Below are 16,310 nucleotides of genomic sequence, written 5' to 3'. Positions count from 1 at the left end.
ATACACACACTCTGAACTACTACTGTATAACATATGTTATCGGTTGCACCAGAGAAGCCAGGTCTCTCTCTCCTGGCCAATGTGATTGAGGTAGACTTTCATCGAAGTTGTGCGTCAATACGGAGGCCATCTTTCTTACTAATGGAAAACCTATAACAGCATATAACACAAATGATAAACTACATCCCTCCCCATCTTCACCATGAGTGCCACCCACCATTACCACTCGTTACCATGACAACAGAAGGGTTCCTTCAATAACTCAGTATGGCCTGTCAGGTCAATAAGATAAAGTGCACCATGAATAAGTCATTATAGCAACTGACCCTTTGCCAAAATGAATGACTCTAACAGCTGTAATGCCATGTTTTAAAGCACTGTGTGTGTGTGCACTACTCAGCGGAACAAACTCCCAGTCCCTCCAATACAATAGCAGCACCCGATGAATCCTTCTCCTCAGACCATCCCTTCTCTTTCATACATCACCACAGTTTTCCAATTTTCTGCTGGCATGTTCTTTTTTTTTTTTGCAAGGATATAAATATAGTCCCAGCAGCAGTGGCGCAATCACATTATATGGCTGTGAGAGAAACACATGGCAAACAGATTGTCCCTCCAGTCAGCGACACACAGCGCATTTCAATTACGGCCACACCGACACCCTCAGAACGGCGAGGAAAAAAAGACCCAGCTCTTCCTCAGCTCCAAATGGCACGAGAGCAATGCAAAGCCCCTATGCATCTTACAACGTGGTGAGGCATCATTGGGCTCAATCTTCTCCGGAGACTGTGCCCCTGTGTCAGTGTTTGTGTTTATGTGTGTGTGTGTGTGTGTGTGTGCGCATGTGTGTGTGCGTGCATGCACACGCCTGTGTTAATGTTTGTACATATCTGTGTGTTCATGTGAGCATTGCACGTGTGGGAAAGAACGATATCAAAGGAGCGAAAGCAGGAAGGAAGTTGCGCTACAAGACAGCGGTTTACATCCTTGTGTGTGTGAGTGTGTGTGTGTGCGTGTGTGTGTGTGTGCGATGCATACTGTGCATGTCCATACGTCTCTGTCTGTCTGTGTGTAGGTGTTTGTGTATGTGTGTATGGTTGTGTTTGCCGCATATGTCTGTGCACATCTGTGTCTGCATGTGTGCTTGGAGAGGGGAGGTGTCTCTCTTACTGCTCCGCAGTGATGTATCCCTCCTTCCGTGGGGTACACGGTACCCCTGCCACCTCCACGTTGCCCTCCAGCTCGGAGAAGGATAGACCAAGGTTCAAGCCCTGGATGGTGACCAGTGTACCCCCCTCTGGAGGCCCTGCCACTGGGCTCACCTGCAGGAATAAGAAGACGATAAGATGTAGATATACTTGAATACACATCTGTTTGGGCATATGCATCCAACAGTTAGATGGATAATATCTGTATGGTTAATTTGCCTCTCGTGAGTGGGTCTACTTGAGAACCACCATTGCATATTTCAGACCAAAATAAATTATACGATCTCAGGGGTGCTGTTCAGAAACTTCTGCCGTGGAAAGCTGTCTACTGAAGTGGGGAAAGCGTTTAGACCTACACAGTGGAACAAGAGCAATGCCGGAGCAAGACTCCCTTCACTCCCCTAAGCAGCGGCGGGCACTTGATCCATTCTGCTGCAGCTCCTTCAGAAACACTAATAACATGACAGGGACTTCAAAGGCTTGCGGCACTTTGATGTGGGAGAGCCGTGCTTCTCAGTGCCTGACCCACTGTGCCTCATTCAAGAGAATGAACAGCAGTTCGTGACATAAAACATCCATAGCCATCCTCTAAATAGGCTGAATTCGTTAAGCTGTCAAGCACTTTACAGATGCAGCCAGTGTGGCATAAAGCGTGAGACGGGTTCAGGTGAAAGGACGTTTGAATGGGGAGTTGGAAGCCGGCCATGAATAAAATTGGTATTTGTTGTTGATATTTATGAGCTGAACATAACAAAGTGGGTTGGCATACTGTATATGTGTAAAATACAAAGAGGGGACAGCAATACCCAGAGGGTGCTGGCAATGCACTCCTGAACAAAATAGCCTATACCTCCTCAAGCACAGCCAACACTCGCTAGTGCAGCTTCCAGGATTGAGACATGCGTGTAACACTCTTGTCTAGTTGTAAAAGGGAACGGGATGTTAAGGAGCTTAACTGGTATGTTTCGGGAATCAATGAGGAAAATTTATCATTTTTCATAAATGAGATTAAATACAAGTGTGAATTTTCGGCAGTGTATGTGGTTCTAAGGTAGGTGGCTGCTTAAATGACTGAGTGAGTGAGTGACCCGGCAGAGAGTGCAGCTGACCTCAGTGATGCGTGGGTTGGTACACTTGACGTTCCTGGCAGAGAGGTCGAGCCAGCGGCTTGCATATGGAGAGATGGGCTGACAGTGCTGCTTCATGGTGCACCGGCCCTCGCCGCTGCACCAGCCGCATTGGAACTTCCTCTCCGCCCTAAGACACATGCCACAGCTGTCCCGCTGGGCGCTGCACTTATACAGGTGCACTGTGAGGTGGAACGAAGGCATCGGGGTTGATAAAGAAAATCAATTTATTTCACACCGCAACGTTTAAGCAAATGTCAAATAACAAATAATCCATTCCAATAGGCATTTCAATGCAAAACAATTACTTGCAGAAAGTACTCTGATGAATATTTCATATGGTGACATTTTGGGCTAAACAATCTTCGTTTGTGTGCCAATAGCAAACGGTGAAGGCACTGTGATCAACTGGTGGGTGTAATGACAACAAAAACTGGCATAACAGAATTTGAACCAGCAGGGAGTGCTGTTACAGTTACCATCAAAATTCCATGTATGTGCAAACCTACATGGCCAATAAATAGGATTCTGATTCTGATTCTGATTCTGAAATGCACATCGTCACTGTGGATGTAAGCGGCCATCTCCAACAATCAACACAATCAGGTAGGATTAACAAGTTAACTTACTATGAATTCTTGGTAACACTTTAGTATGGGGGACATAGTCACCATTAATTAGGTGCTTATTAGCATGCAAATTAGCAACATATTGGCTCTTAATTGGTCATTATTATGTACTCATTAATGCCTTATTCTGCATGGCCTTATTATACAACCAGTAAGCCATTAACTATGAGTTTTCCCTCTATAACCTCAGAATTATTGCTTATTAGTAGTACCATCTCAATATGCTTTGCTTAGTATGGACTTTATAAGGTGGTAGTACCACAAGAAGAGTTATTCTCCCTTACTAACACTTAATGAATATGGTCTGTTCTTACATAACAAAACACAAAACTACAAGTGTTAATAGTGTTAAATTACTCTAAATTAAGTTTTTGTTACTTAGAATTTTTCCCCATACTAAAGTGACATCTTGATCATTACTAATTCACTAGTAATTACGTTTTTTTACTTAGAATACGTTCCCCATACTAAAGTGTTACCGAATTCTTTATTTCAAATATTGGTGGAAAAGTGTATCTAACTAGGAGGTACAATGAACCTGTCTCTAATGTTTGTCTCTCTCACATCCTGTACTGTCTTTGAGAGACATTTACGAACTCTGTGACAAAGTAATTTCCTTAAATCATGACCGCTGACTAAATTAAATTCCTGGATGCTATTATTACCCCTATCAAAAAAGTGACTTCCTCGAAATTGTGACGCTGACTGCCGAGCCATTATGGAGTATATCCTTGACAGCATGGACATCATTATTCTGCAGCCTACATGCATGCCAAGTGAAAAACACCCTCTCCTGCATGACGATGAAGAGGCAAGCTGTGCTGAGCAAACACAAACACTCACCCTTCACCCTACCGACACACAGGTGATTGGGTGCTTTTTTGATAAGAGCCTCCCGCCATTGTGAACTTTCTCTCAAGGCTCTCCAGGAGCCTTGAAGTGCTCTCTATGACCCATCTATCCTCAGCCGAGTGAGTGTTTTATACTTCTCTGGTCTGGCAGTGATGGATGGCAGACGCACCTTTAATCTTCTCGGGATTGTCAATGATGAAATTGCCGTTCCATACGATGGAGAGCTCCACTGCCAGGTCACTGATCTTCACTCCCTCATACATGTACTGGGCGGGGGAGAAAGTGAGACGGGCAGGAGAAGAGACGAGGGAGAGGAGAAAGTCAAAGCAAAGCAAAGAAGGTAGAAAAAAAGTGGCACAGAAAAAAAAACAGACAAGTGGTACTGGTAGAGTGGAAGGAAGTGGGACGAGGACAGGGCAGTGCAGAGGAGAGGCTTTTAACCACCTGTCATTTTGTACCAAGCCTTCCTGCTCTACACTGTGGTAATAAGTAAGGAAACTAACCCTGGCCGAAATGGCCGACCATCCACACCTGCTTCAATGGTGTTTTAAGCCCCCAACGTACTCTTCCAGGCAGCACTGCATAGAAGGCACTCCCCGCCCCCAACAGTTTCATCCAATCACAGCACTGGTTAGGGTTAGGGTTAGGGTTAGCGCCAGAGCTGTGGTTGGCTGAAACTGTAGGGGGCGGGGAGTGCCTTCCATGAAGCGCTGTCTTGAAGAGTACGTTGGGGGCTTAAAACACCATCGAGCCCACACCTGAGGAAAGAGGCCTCTGTCATTTATTTGTGTTGATTTCTGCTGTGCAGCTACAAACATCTGCCTTTCAGCTCTTCTCCAAGTTCCCCGGACAATTTCAATAAACACTGCCAAATCTAAACCTCTCTATAGGTAATTGTAATTAGGTTTCATTGATTGTTACTATAATCTTATAGTAAACACCAGGAAGTCTTTTTCAAGTATATAAAAGGTAGGAGGAGTAAAGACAACCTGCTGTCAAAGCATGTCTCCTACCTTCATATAATTTTGACAGGGACAGCGATATGGAAATCAAATCTGAGTCTTGGGACAACCTCATCCAGTTACATACCCCCCCCCCCATATACACCTGCAGAATATTGACCATGGTAATCTTTCAAGGACATACAAAATAATATGTATTTTGAAAGCCAGCTCATACTTCAAATGCATCTCTTTTCTTATTTTTACATTATGACCCATTTTCATTTTTCACAAGGAATGCTTTGTAAAGCAAGATGATAACAAAGGACTTTTAAATTCCTCCCCCTCCCTTTCCTTTCCTATCCTTTCCCCTCTGTTTTACTTTCCTCCCCTCTTAAACACGTCCCCTGTCCTCTCGCCTTACATTACCTCTCCTTCCCCTCTAACGTTGCTCAGTGTGTGCAGCACCACAGGCGCTGGTCCCTCATGTACACTATGCGCCTTGCCTACACAGCATCCAAGCTGTCTGCCTCTTTTGACAGCTGTGAGACTCCCAGCGGGACTGTTTGAGGTCATACCGAGCTGTTCTGGCACTGCACGCTGGTGCTGTTGAAGCGCAGCGCCGTGACACGGTGGCTGACACCTTGCATGTTCACCACGCATTCGTAGCCCCGCTGGCCTGACTGCGGCTGGGGAAGGTTACGGGCCTTCAGGGTAATAGGTCGAACCTCTCCCGCTGGGATCAGAATCTCCCCGGAGTGAAGGAGCTGAGGGCAGTCCTGACAAAACAACAGGCACAGACACAGAAACACAGACGTGGCCCCAAACACACGCACACAAACACACATACACACACACACACACACACACACACACACACACACACACACACACACACACACACACACACACACACACACACACACACACACACACACACACACACACACACACACACGTGTAAATACATCTTCAAAAAATCATGTTAGAGTCAAAATCCCATTTCCCTAGCCCCAAACCATATAACTCTAACCATTTTTCTAAAATTAACCCTAATCCTAACCCTAACACAAATGTTAACCCAACCATAATGCTAACATCCATCCATCCATCCATTATCCAAGCCGCTTATCCCAATCAGGGTCGCAGGATGCTGGAGCCTATCCCAGCAGTCAATGGGCCAAGTAGGGAGACACCCTGGACAGGCCGCCAGTCCATCACACAGGGCCGCCAGTCTATCACAGGGCCGCCAGTCCATAACAGAGCCACCAGTCCATCACAGATGCTAACAAAAATATTGCTAACAATAATAGTAATGCTAACAATAACCCTAAAATAAACAAAAACAAACAAACAAACAAACAAACAAACAAACAAACAAACAAACAAACAAAGCCTTAGCCTTACCTTAATCCCTAGCTGTGAACCCAAACCCAAGCCTAGAAATAACCCTTTTCCTCGTGGGAAACCCAAATAAAAAAAAGAAAGAAAAATGACCCCACTGGGTGTGTGGCTCATGATTTTACTATCCTTGTGAGGTCATTTGGTCCTCACAACTGTAAATAAACAAACAAACACACACACAAACTTACACACGCTCATACGCGTATACACGATGCATGCGCACAAAGATACACACACATGCACATGCAGTTCACTGTTAATATTCAAAGAAGTCTGCATTTTACATAACGAAGATAATGTAGATTATAACATGTTATGCAAACGGTTCATGGTATTTGGATTTAAAGGGGATCAAAAAGGCTCAACCGCTAGTGTTACTTACAGCCAAGCACATTTCCCACATGGAAATCCTACATGGTCATGCCATGCTGTGGCCTGTAGGAGATACTCATCCATGTGGTGTTACCCTACTCTACCTATGCATCTATATGATTTTCTAAGAGTGCAAGAATTTTTGTTTCACCTTTTTTGTCCTGTATTATAGAATTTAGTGTTTTGTGATATCTAATACTTTCAACATTTGACTTGTGTATAATGATTTATAATGCTTCAGCTGATAACAGTCTAGCACTACTCTATATAAGGCCCAGGGTATTTGTGTCACTGTTATCATAGTATAACATCACACAGCATATCAGACAATTGTATGAGATGAAAATGTAATGACCCGGATGAGGACATTAGATGGTTGCAGTAAAAGATAATATACAGCTAGAAAATAGCATTAAAATAGTAACAATGACGCAATAGCGCCATAAAACAAAACACAGCATAGTGAGAATAAGTGCAGATGTGGTGGTTAGAAAGGAGACCGAAAGCACAATACTGGAGCATGTTTACCAGAGGAGGTTAAGTAGGTTGGATTAGGTTAGAAATTTTATAATCCCTGTGGGAAAATTAAAATTTGGTATCAGCAAAAACATAGATAGAAACGGAGCGAAAAAATTATTTGCATAATATATGCATATAAAAACATGAAAAATAAAGATAGCTTAAGTTCTAAAATATGTTCTAACATACAGGTTTAGCATTAAAGAAAAACAAGCTCATGCAATTAAATTGGCATGACAGCAGTCAATATCAAAAGCTAGAATTAGAGCATCAGAGCATGCTAGCCAGGCGCTTGTCAGAAAGGCTGAATTTTAAAACAAAATTGAAAATATAGACTTAGATACAAACATAATTACAAACACAACATCATGTATGCTAGATGCACGAAAAACAGTCAAACCAACTGCATGAACATGAACAAAAATGCACAGTAAATAAAATGAATTTTTTCAGAGTACAGGATCAATATTGTAGTTCCTGTGGTTGCGTTGTCCCCCGAATTCGCTACAATATGTTAAAGCACGACATATATTTGGGTGTACATAATATACAGTGTGCTTTCACTGGGTTTCATGTGGTTTCATAGATTTCGGGAGATCGTCTGTAATGTACATGTGAGTGTACAGTGAAAGTACCTCTGAGGCGTTGACTCTGCCCTCCTGGAAGGAACAGCTGCTGGGGTCGTGAGTACACAGGTTGCGGTATTTACACCAGTGGCAGCGGAAGGTGCTGCTCACACAGGACAGACAGCTAGAGGACGAAACACACATGTTGCTACATAAACAAAATATCGCCTAAAAAAAACCCCAACAACATCTGATTCCTATGGAACCATATCAGGGACACGGTGAGAACAAAAATTAGCGGGTGTTTTCTCGCAATACTTTTGGTTCCCTGGCAATAACCTTTTTCCCCAGTGAAGAAGAAGAAGATGAACTTCCAGCTGGTGCTAGATCGTACCGTCGGGTTATTCGCCATCATAATTCAGTTTGTTTTCATCATTCAGCGTTAGGTAGGTGGTGTTCATTTTAACCATTTTTTTATTTAACTATTTGTGTGAAGTCGCTTTGGATAAAAGTGTCTGCTAAACATTAATGTATTGCGAGGGAACGCAAAACTTCCCCCTATTTTTTTTCCACCATGTCCCTACAACGGCTCTGTAGATTCCTGAGATGCATGTAATGTCAAATTAGGGCAAAGTTGAGAGCAATATCTGCATGTTGCCAGTGTCCAGGTAGCGTGGCGGTCTATTCCATTGCCTACCAACACGGGGATCGCCGGTTCGAATCCTCCGGCTTGGTCGGGCGTCCCTACAGACACAACTGGCCGTGTCTGCGGGTGGAAGCCGGTTGTGGGTATGTGTACTGGTTGCTGTACTAGCACCTCCTCTGGTCGGTCAGGGTGCCTGTTTAGGGGAGAGGGGGAACTGGGGGGAATAGCGTGATCCTCCCACGTGCTATGCCCCCCTAGCGAAACTCCTCACTGTCAGGCGAAAAGAAGCAGCTGGCGACTCCACATGTATTGGAGGAGGCATGTGGTAGTCTGCAGCCCTCCCCGGATCGGCAGAGGGGGTGGAGCAGCGACCGAGATGGCAGGGAAGAGTGGGGCAATTGGCCAAGTACAATTGGGGAGAAAAAGAGAGGAAAAAATGCACAAAAAAAGAAGAAAAATACCTACATGTTGCCTCATTTGCCTTAAGGGGAAAAACAGTCTTAGACCTCTAAATTTCCTCTTTATTAGATACTATTCATCATGAAGTGACACCCGGGAAGCAAGCCTTCACCTGGATTCGCCAGGTTACCAGATTTCATAGACCAAGTAAGAGTTTGTAATAATTTGTACAAAGTACAGTGTTCTTGTACAAGGTCACGGTGGATCAAGAGAAGGACCAAGGCATGAGACAGACTATCACTGTTGCATACACACCAGCAGTGTGTCAACAAATTCAAAGCCTGTCATCATGTTAGCATATCAAGTACCATTTCACTTCTTTGAGATTACACAGTGCAAATGAGTAATGTGATGATGGGTATAGTGGAATGACTCTGTTAGCACAACATCTTTAGGTGCTAGGTGCTGGCACTCAAATCAACAGGTGCTGGCACTCAAATCACCCGTACCGGACTGCAACATTTCAGGTACGCAGTCATAGTGATATAACTTAAAGAGAAGGGAAAACAGAGTTGATGAGAGAACAGAACTGCAGATACACAGATGATGGATTACCAACAAGGAGTGCAACAGCTAGAGTGCCGCAAACTGGACATGTACCATATCCCTGTGTGTGTGTGTGTGTGTGTGTGTGTGTGTGTGTGTGTGTGTGTGTGTGTGTGTGTGTGTGTGTGTGTGCGTGCTGGGCTTGGAGTGTGGTAATAGAAGTAGCTGTTGGAATAGTGGCTCTGGACAATATGAGAATCACTCTCCCCCTCAAACCTTGATCATGAGATAAAATAAAACCATCACAAAAGTGTTAAAACCATGGAGATGTGATATAAAACTCACTCTAATCCTTTAGCTCCCGGTCATGTACTAAAGCCAATAAATGTAGTAAAGCCCAATTAAATTTGGATATTAACCAGCTGCCCAGAGTCAGCATGGACACGCATACACTGTGTGTGTGTGTGTGTGTGTGTGTGTGTGTGTGTGTGTGTGTGTGTGTGTGGGTGGCAGCTGCAGGGTTTGGAGTATTAATAGAACTGGCCTAGCAGGGAACCTCAGACACAGGATAATTAATTATGGAGGCTGATGTGATGCTGAGGTGAAGGTACTGAATGGGGTGAGGGGGTGGAGTCGGGGGGGTGGGGCAAGGGGGGCAGTGTTTTGGGTTGAGGGCTGAGTAGGTGTTTTGTGTGTGTGCGTGTGTGTGTGTGTGTGTGTGTGTATGTGGTATGTGTGTTAGGTCTGAAATATTAATCATAGAGTTCACAGGGTCACTCCGCATCTAATGGAGGCTGTATTGGGCTAGAGCGGATATGATGAGCTTCCGACTGTTTCCCACTAAAGGCGTAATATGCTTATGTGGAGACCTACATGTCACGATCTAAGAGGTTTTTGAATAGATGGCTAGTGTACGCTCTGTCGGCTAATTTCCTGGTTTGAGTTATGAGATTTCCATCGATCAAGCCTTCCCTTTCTAGAGAAACCGGCTTTGTATGTTGTACATTCATTGTGTGTTCAGTTAATTGTTCATTGTTAGTACACACACCAATGTCAAATGGGCCTGCCCCCAAAGATGGCCATGTGAAAGAAAGGTCACTAAATTGTATTTTGTGGACCACCCAAAGAAAATTTAAGAAAATGAAATGAGAGAATGTGTCACCTCTCTGGCAACAACCTCAGCAGAGGCTCCCTTAAGCCGAGCACTTTGCACCATCAGTTATAATGAAGCATTTCCATGGCCAGCAGGAGAAGAAAGTGGACGTACTGGGCAGTGACTAAGTCTAAATTCAGTCTTCATCTTAAATCTAATCCAATTTTTTCCTCAAATGTAAAACGGATCTGATTCTTTAGAACAGTGGGAACACCAAAAAAAAAAAACCTACATGGAAAACGGAAACGCATGTATTAATTTCCGAATTTGGACACATTCATATATCAGAATCCGATCCAAATCAGAATCAGAATCATGTTTATTGGCCATGTAGGTTTGCATATACATGGAATATGACTACAGTTTTGAGGCTCTCTCAGTGTACTTAACATAGAATAACAACACTACAACACAACAATCTTCATACATATGTACACAAGGATTGACTTATACAGGCCAAATAAGAGGTGATAAAGTGCAATGGTGCAGGTCTCAGAGATGCTGAATAGATGTTAGCAAGTTACTTACATACGTACATGCCTAAGGTAGATGGACATGACAGAGTAATAGAGTATTCTGTCATGAGTACTCTGATGTCCTTGTACTAGAGCCTTGTACTACAGTAGATGCATATCCCATATGTGAATTCTATGTCATACTCCTTGGCACAGATCAATTTCATCATCCGTTGGCAGGTGAATTATAATGTAGACTTTATAGTCTTGACCAGAACAGAAAGAGATGGAGGACAGAAATGATAGATGTCAGTAGAAACATATTCCGGTCACTGATATGATATTTTATTGGGCCTGTGTCTCTATTCAAGCTAAAATCGAGGGCATATATCCCAATTGACAGCTAAGTAGAACAAATTGCAAGTGAATGGCTGAGGGTAATCAGCCACTTCACGACATTTGTTGTTCATTTGCACATCCAAGCCATTTGATGAAGGTCTCTTCAGACTAATATCAAAGACGGGTTACTTTCATATGGGAATGGGAATAATGACATTAAAAAAAAGGAATCAGATCTGAGCTAAAACCTGCTGCGTGATGCTAGAGTCTTTACAGGAGTGTGAGTAACTGTGTAATTGGGACTGAATGTGAAGTGAGGTGTTTGCTTCAAAGAGCAACCGTGTTCAGTAAAGATATCCAGGATACATAAAGGGAAAATAGTAGGTTTACATTTTTAAAAAAAACAAAACAAGAATAATGAAAAACAGAGGCACTTAATTATTGCATAAAATTGGAGCCTTGAGCAATTAGCCCACTAACTGCAATTTCACACAGAAAAAAAAACAAACAAACAAACCGGGGCTAATCATCTGCTGTTGATCTAAATCAAACCAGACAGATAATTTGAACTCGGGAGCCTTTCTACCAGCCCCAATCCTAAACTGGGTTGCAAACATCAGAACATCATTGTCCCAAATCAGGTTGTGCTCTCCGATCTAGTGAATGAATTAGCGAGAAGGAGGGAGAGAGAGAGAGAGTAGAAGAGAGAGAGACAGTGAGAGAGAGAGAGAGAGAGAGAGAGACAGTGAGAGAGAGAGAGAGAGAGAGAGAGAGAGAGAGAGAGAGAGAGAGAGAGAAAGAGAGAGAGAGAGAGAGAGAGAGAGAGAGAGAGAGAGAGAGAGAGAGAGAGAGAGAGAGAGAGAGAGAGAGAGACGCAGAGAGAGAGATGGACTTACGTTTGATGCATGCTGCAGTTATAGAACTTGACCTCCGTGCTGGCCACCGTTTGACCTGTCTCCTTCGAGTTGATACGAAGCTCCACCCCAGACCAGTCTGGCAGAGAGAGAAAGAGAGACAGAGACAGTGAGAAAAGGAGAAAGAGTGAGAGAGAAAGCAAGAGAGAGGGATAAGGGTGGAGGGGGTCAAGCAGAGTAAGAATGAGAGCAAATTATGGAACGTTTGATTCTGTGTGAGAGAGAGAAAGAGACAATAAGAGAGATAAAGGTGAGATCGTGAGAGGAATAGAGTGAGCAAAAGGTAAGTGACAGTGAATGGAGTGAGAGAGAGAACGACAGAGTCAGAGAAAGGGGGTGAAACGGGGGGGGGAGTGAGAGAGATGAAGGGAGAAGGAGATTGAGATGAAGCATGATAAAAAGTGAGATTAAGAGAGTCGAAAATGCATGGCAGAGAGACAGAGGAGTGAGGGAAAGAGAGCGACAGCAAGTAATAGTGAGACAGACATAGAGAGTGAGAGCGTCGGGGAGAACAGAGAGTGTGTATAACAGAGTGAGCGAGACATATGCAGGAGTGAAAGAGAGAAGAAATAAATGAAAAGCAGCAAAGTATTTAATTGGATGAGAAAAGAATGAAACTAAGCATCTATATATATATATATATATATATATATATATATATATATATATATATATATATATATATATATATATATATATATATATATATATATATAAAACACTTACAATCACTCCTTTGGCGTTTTACATTTATATTCACAGTAACTTGTTTGCTTGTTTGTCCAAAATGACTTACAGCTATTAATAAATAGATTTACTTGTCGCAGAACACTATAAAGTAATCATATCATAGCCAAGAGTGCATGTCAAGTCAAGTGTATTTAGCGTGCATGTGCCTTAGAGCCTCAAGAGGCGGAGAATAGGGGAATCAAAATACAAAGTAGATGAGCAACGCCACAAGACAGAAAACAGGCAAATTATGCTGTCAAGTGCAAGTGAAGAAGGGCTCAACAGTAATGACACCATTAATAATGGTGTTTAAGGCTAAACTGCAGCATTTTCCATGAAAACAAAATATGGGCTTATTTACATTCATAATTTCTCTTGGGCAGCCATAGAGTGTGTGTTGTTAGACCCCACTGACTATGTTGACATAAGTTATTACTACCTTCAACCAAGTTCAGAAAACTTTGATTTGTAATATTGGAAGGTTAGTGTTTTGCGTTGCAAGGCTCCAGTGTTTACATCTGGATTTCAGTTCAGCAGCCTGGAGAGGAACTCCGGGTAGTCTTACTCATGGCCAGAAACTCTACAGTTCTTCTTTCAGTAAGTACAGGTGCAAAATAATAAAAGCCAGTGCTAAATCACATTCAGAGCAAAGTGCCACTAGAGACCACTTTAAGGATTAGGGTAGACTTTGAAGAGGAAACTTTTAAGGCCTCTCTTGAAGGAAAAAAAAGTGATTCTGTATCTGATGGACATCAGGAGTTGTTCGATTATTGCGGTGCCAGGTGAGAAAAAAGTCTGGACCGATAGTGTGTCACTTTGGTAGAGAGGACAGATAGTAAGCTACCAGAGACAGCACAAAGAGGTTTGCAGGTAAGTCAGTGCAGTTCCTTGAACTGCCCAGTTAGGCAACAGCAAGGTTCTGAACTTGATGTGGGCACCAAGAGGTAGCCAGTGTACAGACACAAAAAGAGGGGTGATGTGTGCCCATCAAAGCAGGTTGGTTTACACCTGCTAAGGAGACCAGCATGAAACGCATCGCAGTAGTTTAACCGTGAGAGAACTAGAAGTCTGTGCCGGGAGCAGCATGTTCTGATACGTGTTGATCTGTTTTTTGCGGATGTTATACAAAGCAAAGTGGCAGGAAATGAAGACAGTCCTAATGTGGTAATATATCCATTACATATCTGCATTTCTCCTATTACATACCACAAATTAATTTCAGCATTCATTTTGCTACCTGCTGTTTGCACTCACCTTGTCCTTCAGGTATCTGTGGGACCTCCTTGCCAGTTGGCGACAGACACATCACCCGGTTACCATTGACATGACCGTCGACCTGGGCCTGCTGGCCAAAGGAACAGGTGATTCCAGCTGAAAGATCCGGCACATTATTCACCTCCAGCAGAAGCTACAGGAGAAAAGACAAAAAGTACACCTGAAACAAAAAAAAACTAGAGAAAAGTTATTCATTATCTTATCATCATTCATCTGCTTTATCTAATTTATGGCCACTTGGGTCTGACATGTATTCCAGCAGACATTGAGAAGATGGCAGGAAGACACCATATACTGCTTGCCAGTCCACCAGTGGGCTTGTACACACAATCACTCATCCCAATGGGTAACATAAACTGTGTCCAAATTGTTCATACAACTTATCAATAGTATGTACATTTTAGTATGCACAATGTTGGTATACAAATTTACTTTGTGAAAGTTATTTGTATGCATACTACTACTACTACTACTTTCGGCTGCTCCAATTAGGGGTCGCCACAGCAGATCATCCCTTTCAATTTTGTCCTGTCTTCTGCATCTTCCTCTGTCACACCAGCCACCTGCATGTCTTGCCTCACCACATCCATAAACCTCCTCTTTGGCCTTCCTCTTTTCCTCTTCCCTGACAGCTCCATATTCAGCATCCTTCTCCCAATATACCCAGCATCGCTCCTCAACACATGTCCAAGCCATCTCAATCTTGCCTTGCCTCTCTTGCTTTGTCTCCAAACCATCCAACTTGAGCAGTCCTTCGAATATAATTCTTCCTAATCATGTCCTTCTTTGTCACTCCCAGGGAAAATCTTAGCATCTTCAACTCTGCCACCTCCAGCTCCACCTCCTGTCTTTTCATCAGTGCCACTGTCTCCAAACCATATAACAGAGCTGCTCTCACAACCATCTTGTAACTATTCCATTTAACTCTTGCTGGTACCCTTCTGTTGCAAATCACTCCTGACACTCTTCTCCACCCATTCCACCCTGCCTGCACTCTCTTCTTCACCTCTCTCCTGCACTCCCCGTTACTTTGGACAGTTGACCCCAAGCATTTAAACTCGTATGCCTTCGTTACTTCTACTCATTGCATCCTCACCATTCCACTGTCCTCCCTCTCATTCACACATAGGTATTCTGTCTTGCTCCTACTGACTTTCATTCCTCTTCTCTCCAGTGCATACCTCCACCTCTCCAGGCTCTCCTCAACCTGCACCCTACTCTTGCTACAGATCACAATGTCATCCACGAACATCATCGTCCACGGAGACTTCTGCCTGATCTTGTCCGTCAATGTGTCCATCACCATTGCAAACAAGAAAGGGCTCAGAGCTGATCCTTGATGTAATCCCACCTCCACCTTGAACCTATCTGTCATTCCAACTGCACACCTCACCATTGTCAAACTTCCCTCATACATATCCTGCACCACTCCTACATACCTTTTGCAATGCCCGACTTCCTCATACAATACTACACCTCCTCTCTCGGCACCCTGTCGTACGCTTTCTCTAGATATACAAACACACAATGTAACTCCTTCTGGCCTTCTCTATACCTCACAATCAACATTCTCAAAGCAAACATCGCATCTGTGGTGCTCTTTCGTGGCATGAAACCATACTGTTGCTCGCGAATCGTCACCTCTCCTCTTAACCTAGCTTCTATTACTCTTTCCCATATCTTCATGCTGTGGCTGATTAACTTTATACCTCTGTAGTTGCTACAGTTCTGTACATCACCCGTGTTCTTGAAAATCACTACCAGTATGCTTCTTCTCCACTCCTCAGGCATCCTCTCACTTTCCAAGATTGTGTTAAACGATCTAGTTAAAAACCCCACTGCCATCTCTCCTAAACATCTCCATGCCTCCACATGTGTATGCATGCTACATAGATGGAAATATTAAGGTCGGAGCTAATGGTCACCATACAATCAAAACCATCCCATAATTCTTTGTGCCTTTCTCATTTCTATGGAAATGACCAGCCAATGGAAAATATTCCAAAGCAATATGGCAGACAACAGAGCAAGAGAATGTCAGCCTGCATCAGGAATTTCACATGTATTTTTTTTATTCTTTTAGCAATTTCATGATAAAGTATGTTTTAGCATATAGAAAGAGGAGCTAAGGCTAAATCAAAATGGATGAAGTAAAAGTGACAAAGTTCTTGTAATTTGAACATGATTGAGTTTTTCTCTTGGTATTATGAAAGGTCACTTCACTTTAAAAAAGTAT

General features: G+C 43.1%; 1 protein-coding gene across 6 annotated transcripts in view; it reads right to left on the bottom strand.

Annotated features, from left to right (window-relative positions):
- LOC130108119 (plexin-A2-like) overlaps positions 1-16,310 on the bottom strand; it is an 86,513-nt gene that overhangs the window by 35,345 nt on the left and 34,858 nt on the right. For 3 of the 6 annotated variants that reach the window (XM_056274970.1, XM_056274965.1, XM_056274967.1), the window contains exons 6-12: positions 14,054-14,207; positions 12,053-12,149; positions 7,688-7,802; positions 5,336-5,536; positions 3,986-4,082; positions 2,318-2,517; positions 1,171-1,322 (exon numbers count right to left, since the gene is read on the bottom strand). In XM_056274970.1, coding sequence (XP_056130945.1) covers positions 1,171-1,322; positions 2,318-2,517; positions 3,986-4,082; positions 5,336-5,536; positions 7,688-7,802; positions 12,053-12,149; positions 14,054-14,207 — 1,016 coding nt within the window. Of the gene's footprint in view, positions 1-1,170; positions 1,323-2,317; positions 2,518-3,985; positions 4,083-5,335; positions 5,537-7,687; positions 7,803-12,052; positions 12,150-14,033; positions 14,208-16,310 lie in introns of all 6 variants that reach the window. The other 3 variants (XM_056274969.1, XM_056274966.1, XM_056274968.1) reach the window with 2 other exon arrangements.

This window comes from Lampris incognitus, chromosome 2, assembly GCF_029633865.1.
Source record: "Lampris incognitus isolate fLamInc1 chromosome 2, fLamInc1.hap2, whole genome shotgun sequence".
NCBI classification, from domain to species: Eukaryota; Metazoa; Chordata; class Actinopteri; order Lampriformes; family Lampridae; genus Lampris; species Lampris incognitus.
Note: the sequence above shows the minus strand (reverse complement) of the source record. Positions and strands in the feature narration are given on the sequence as shown.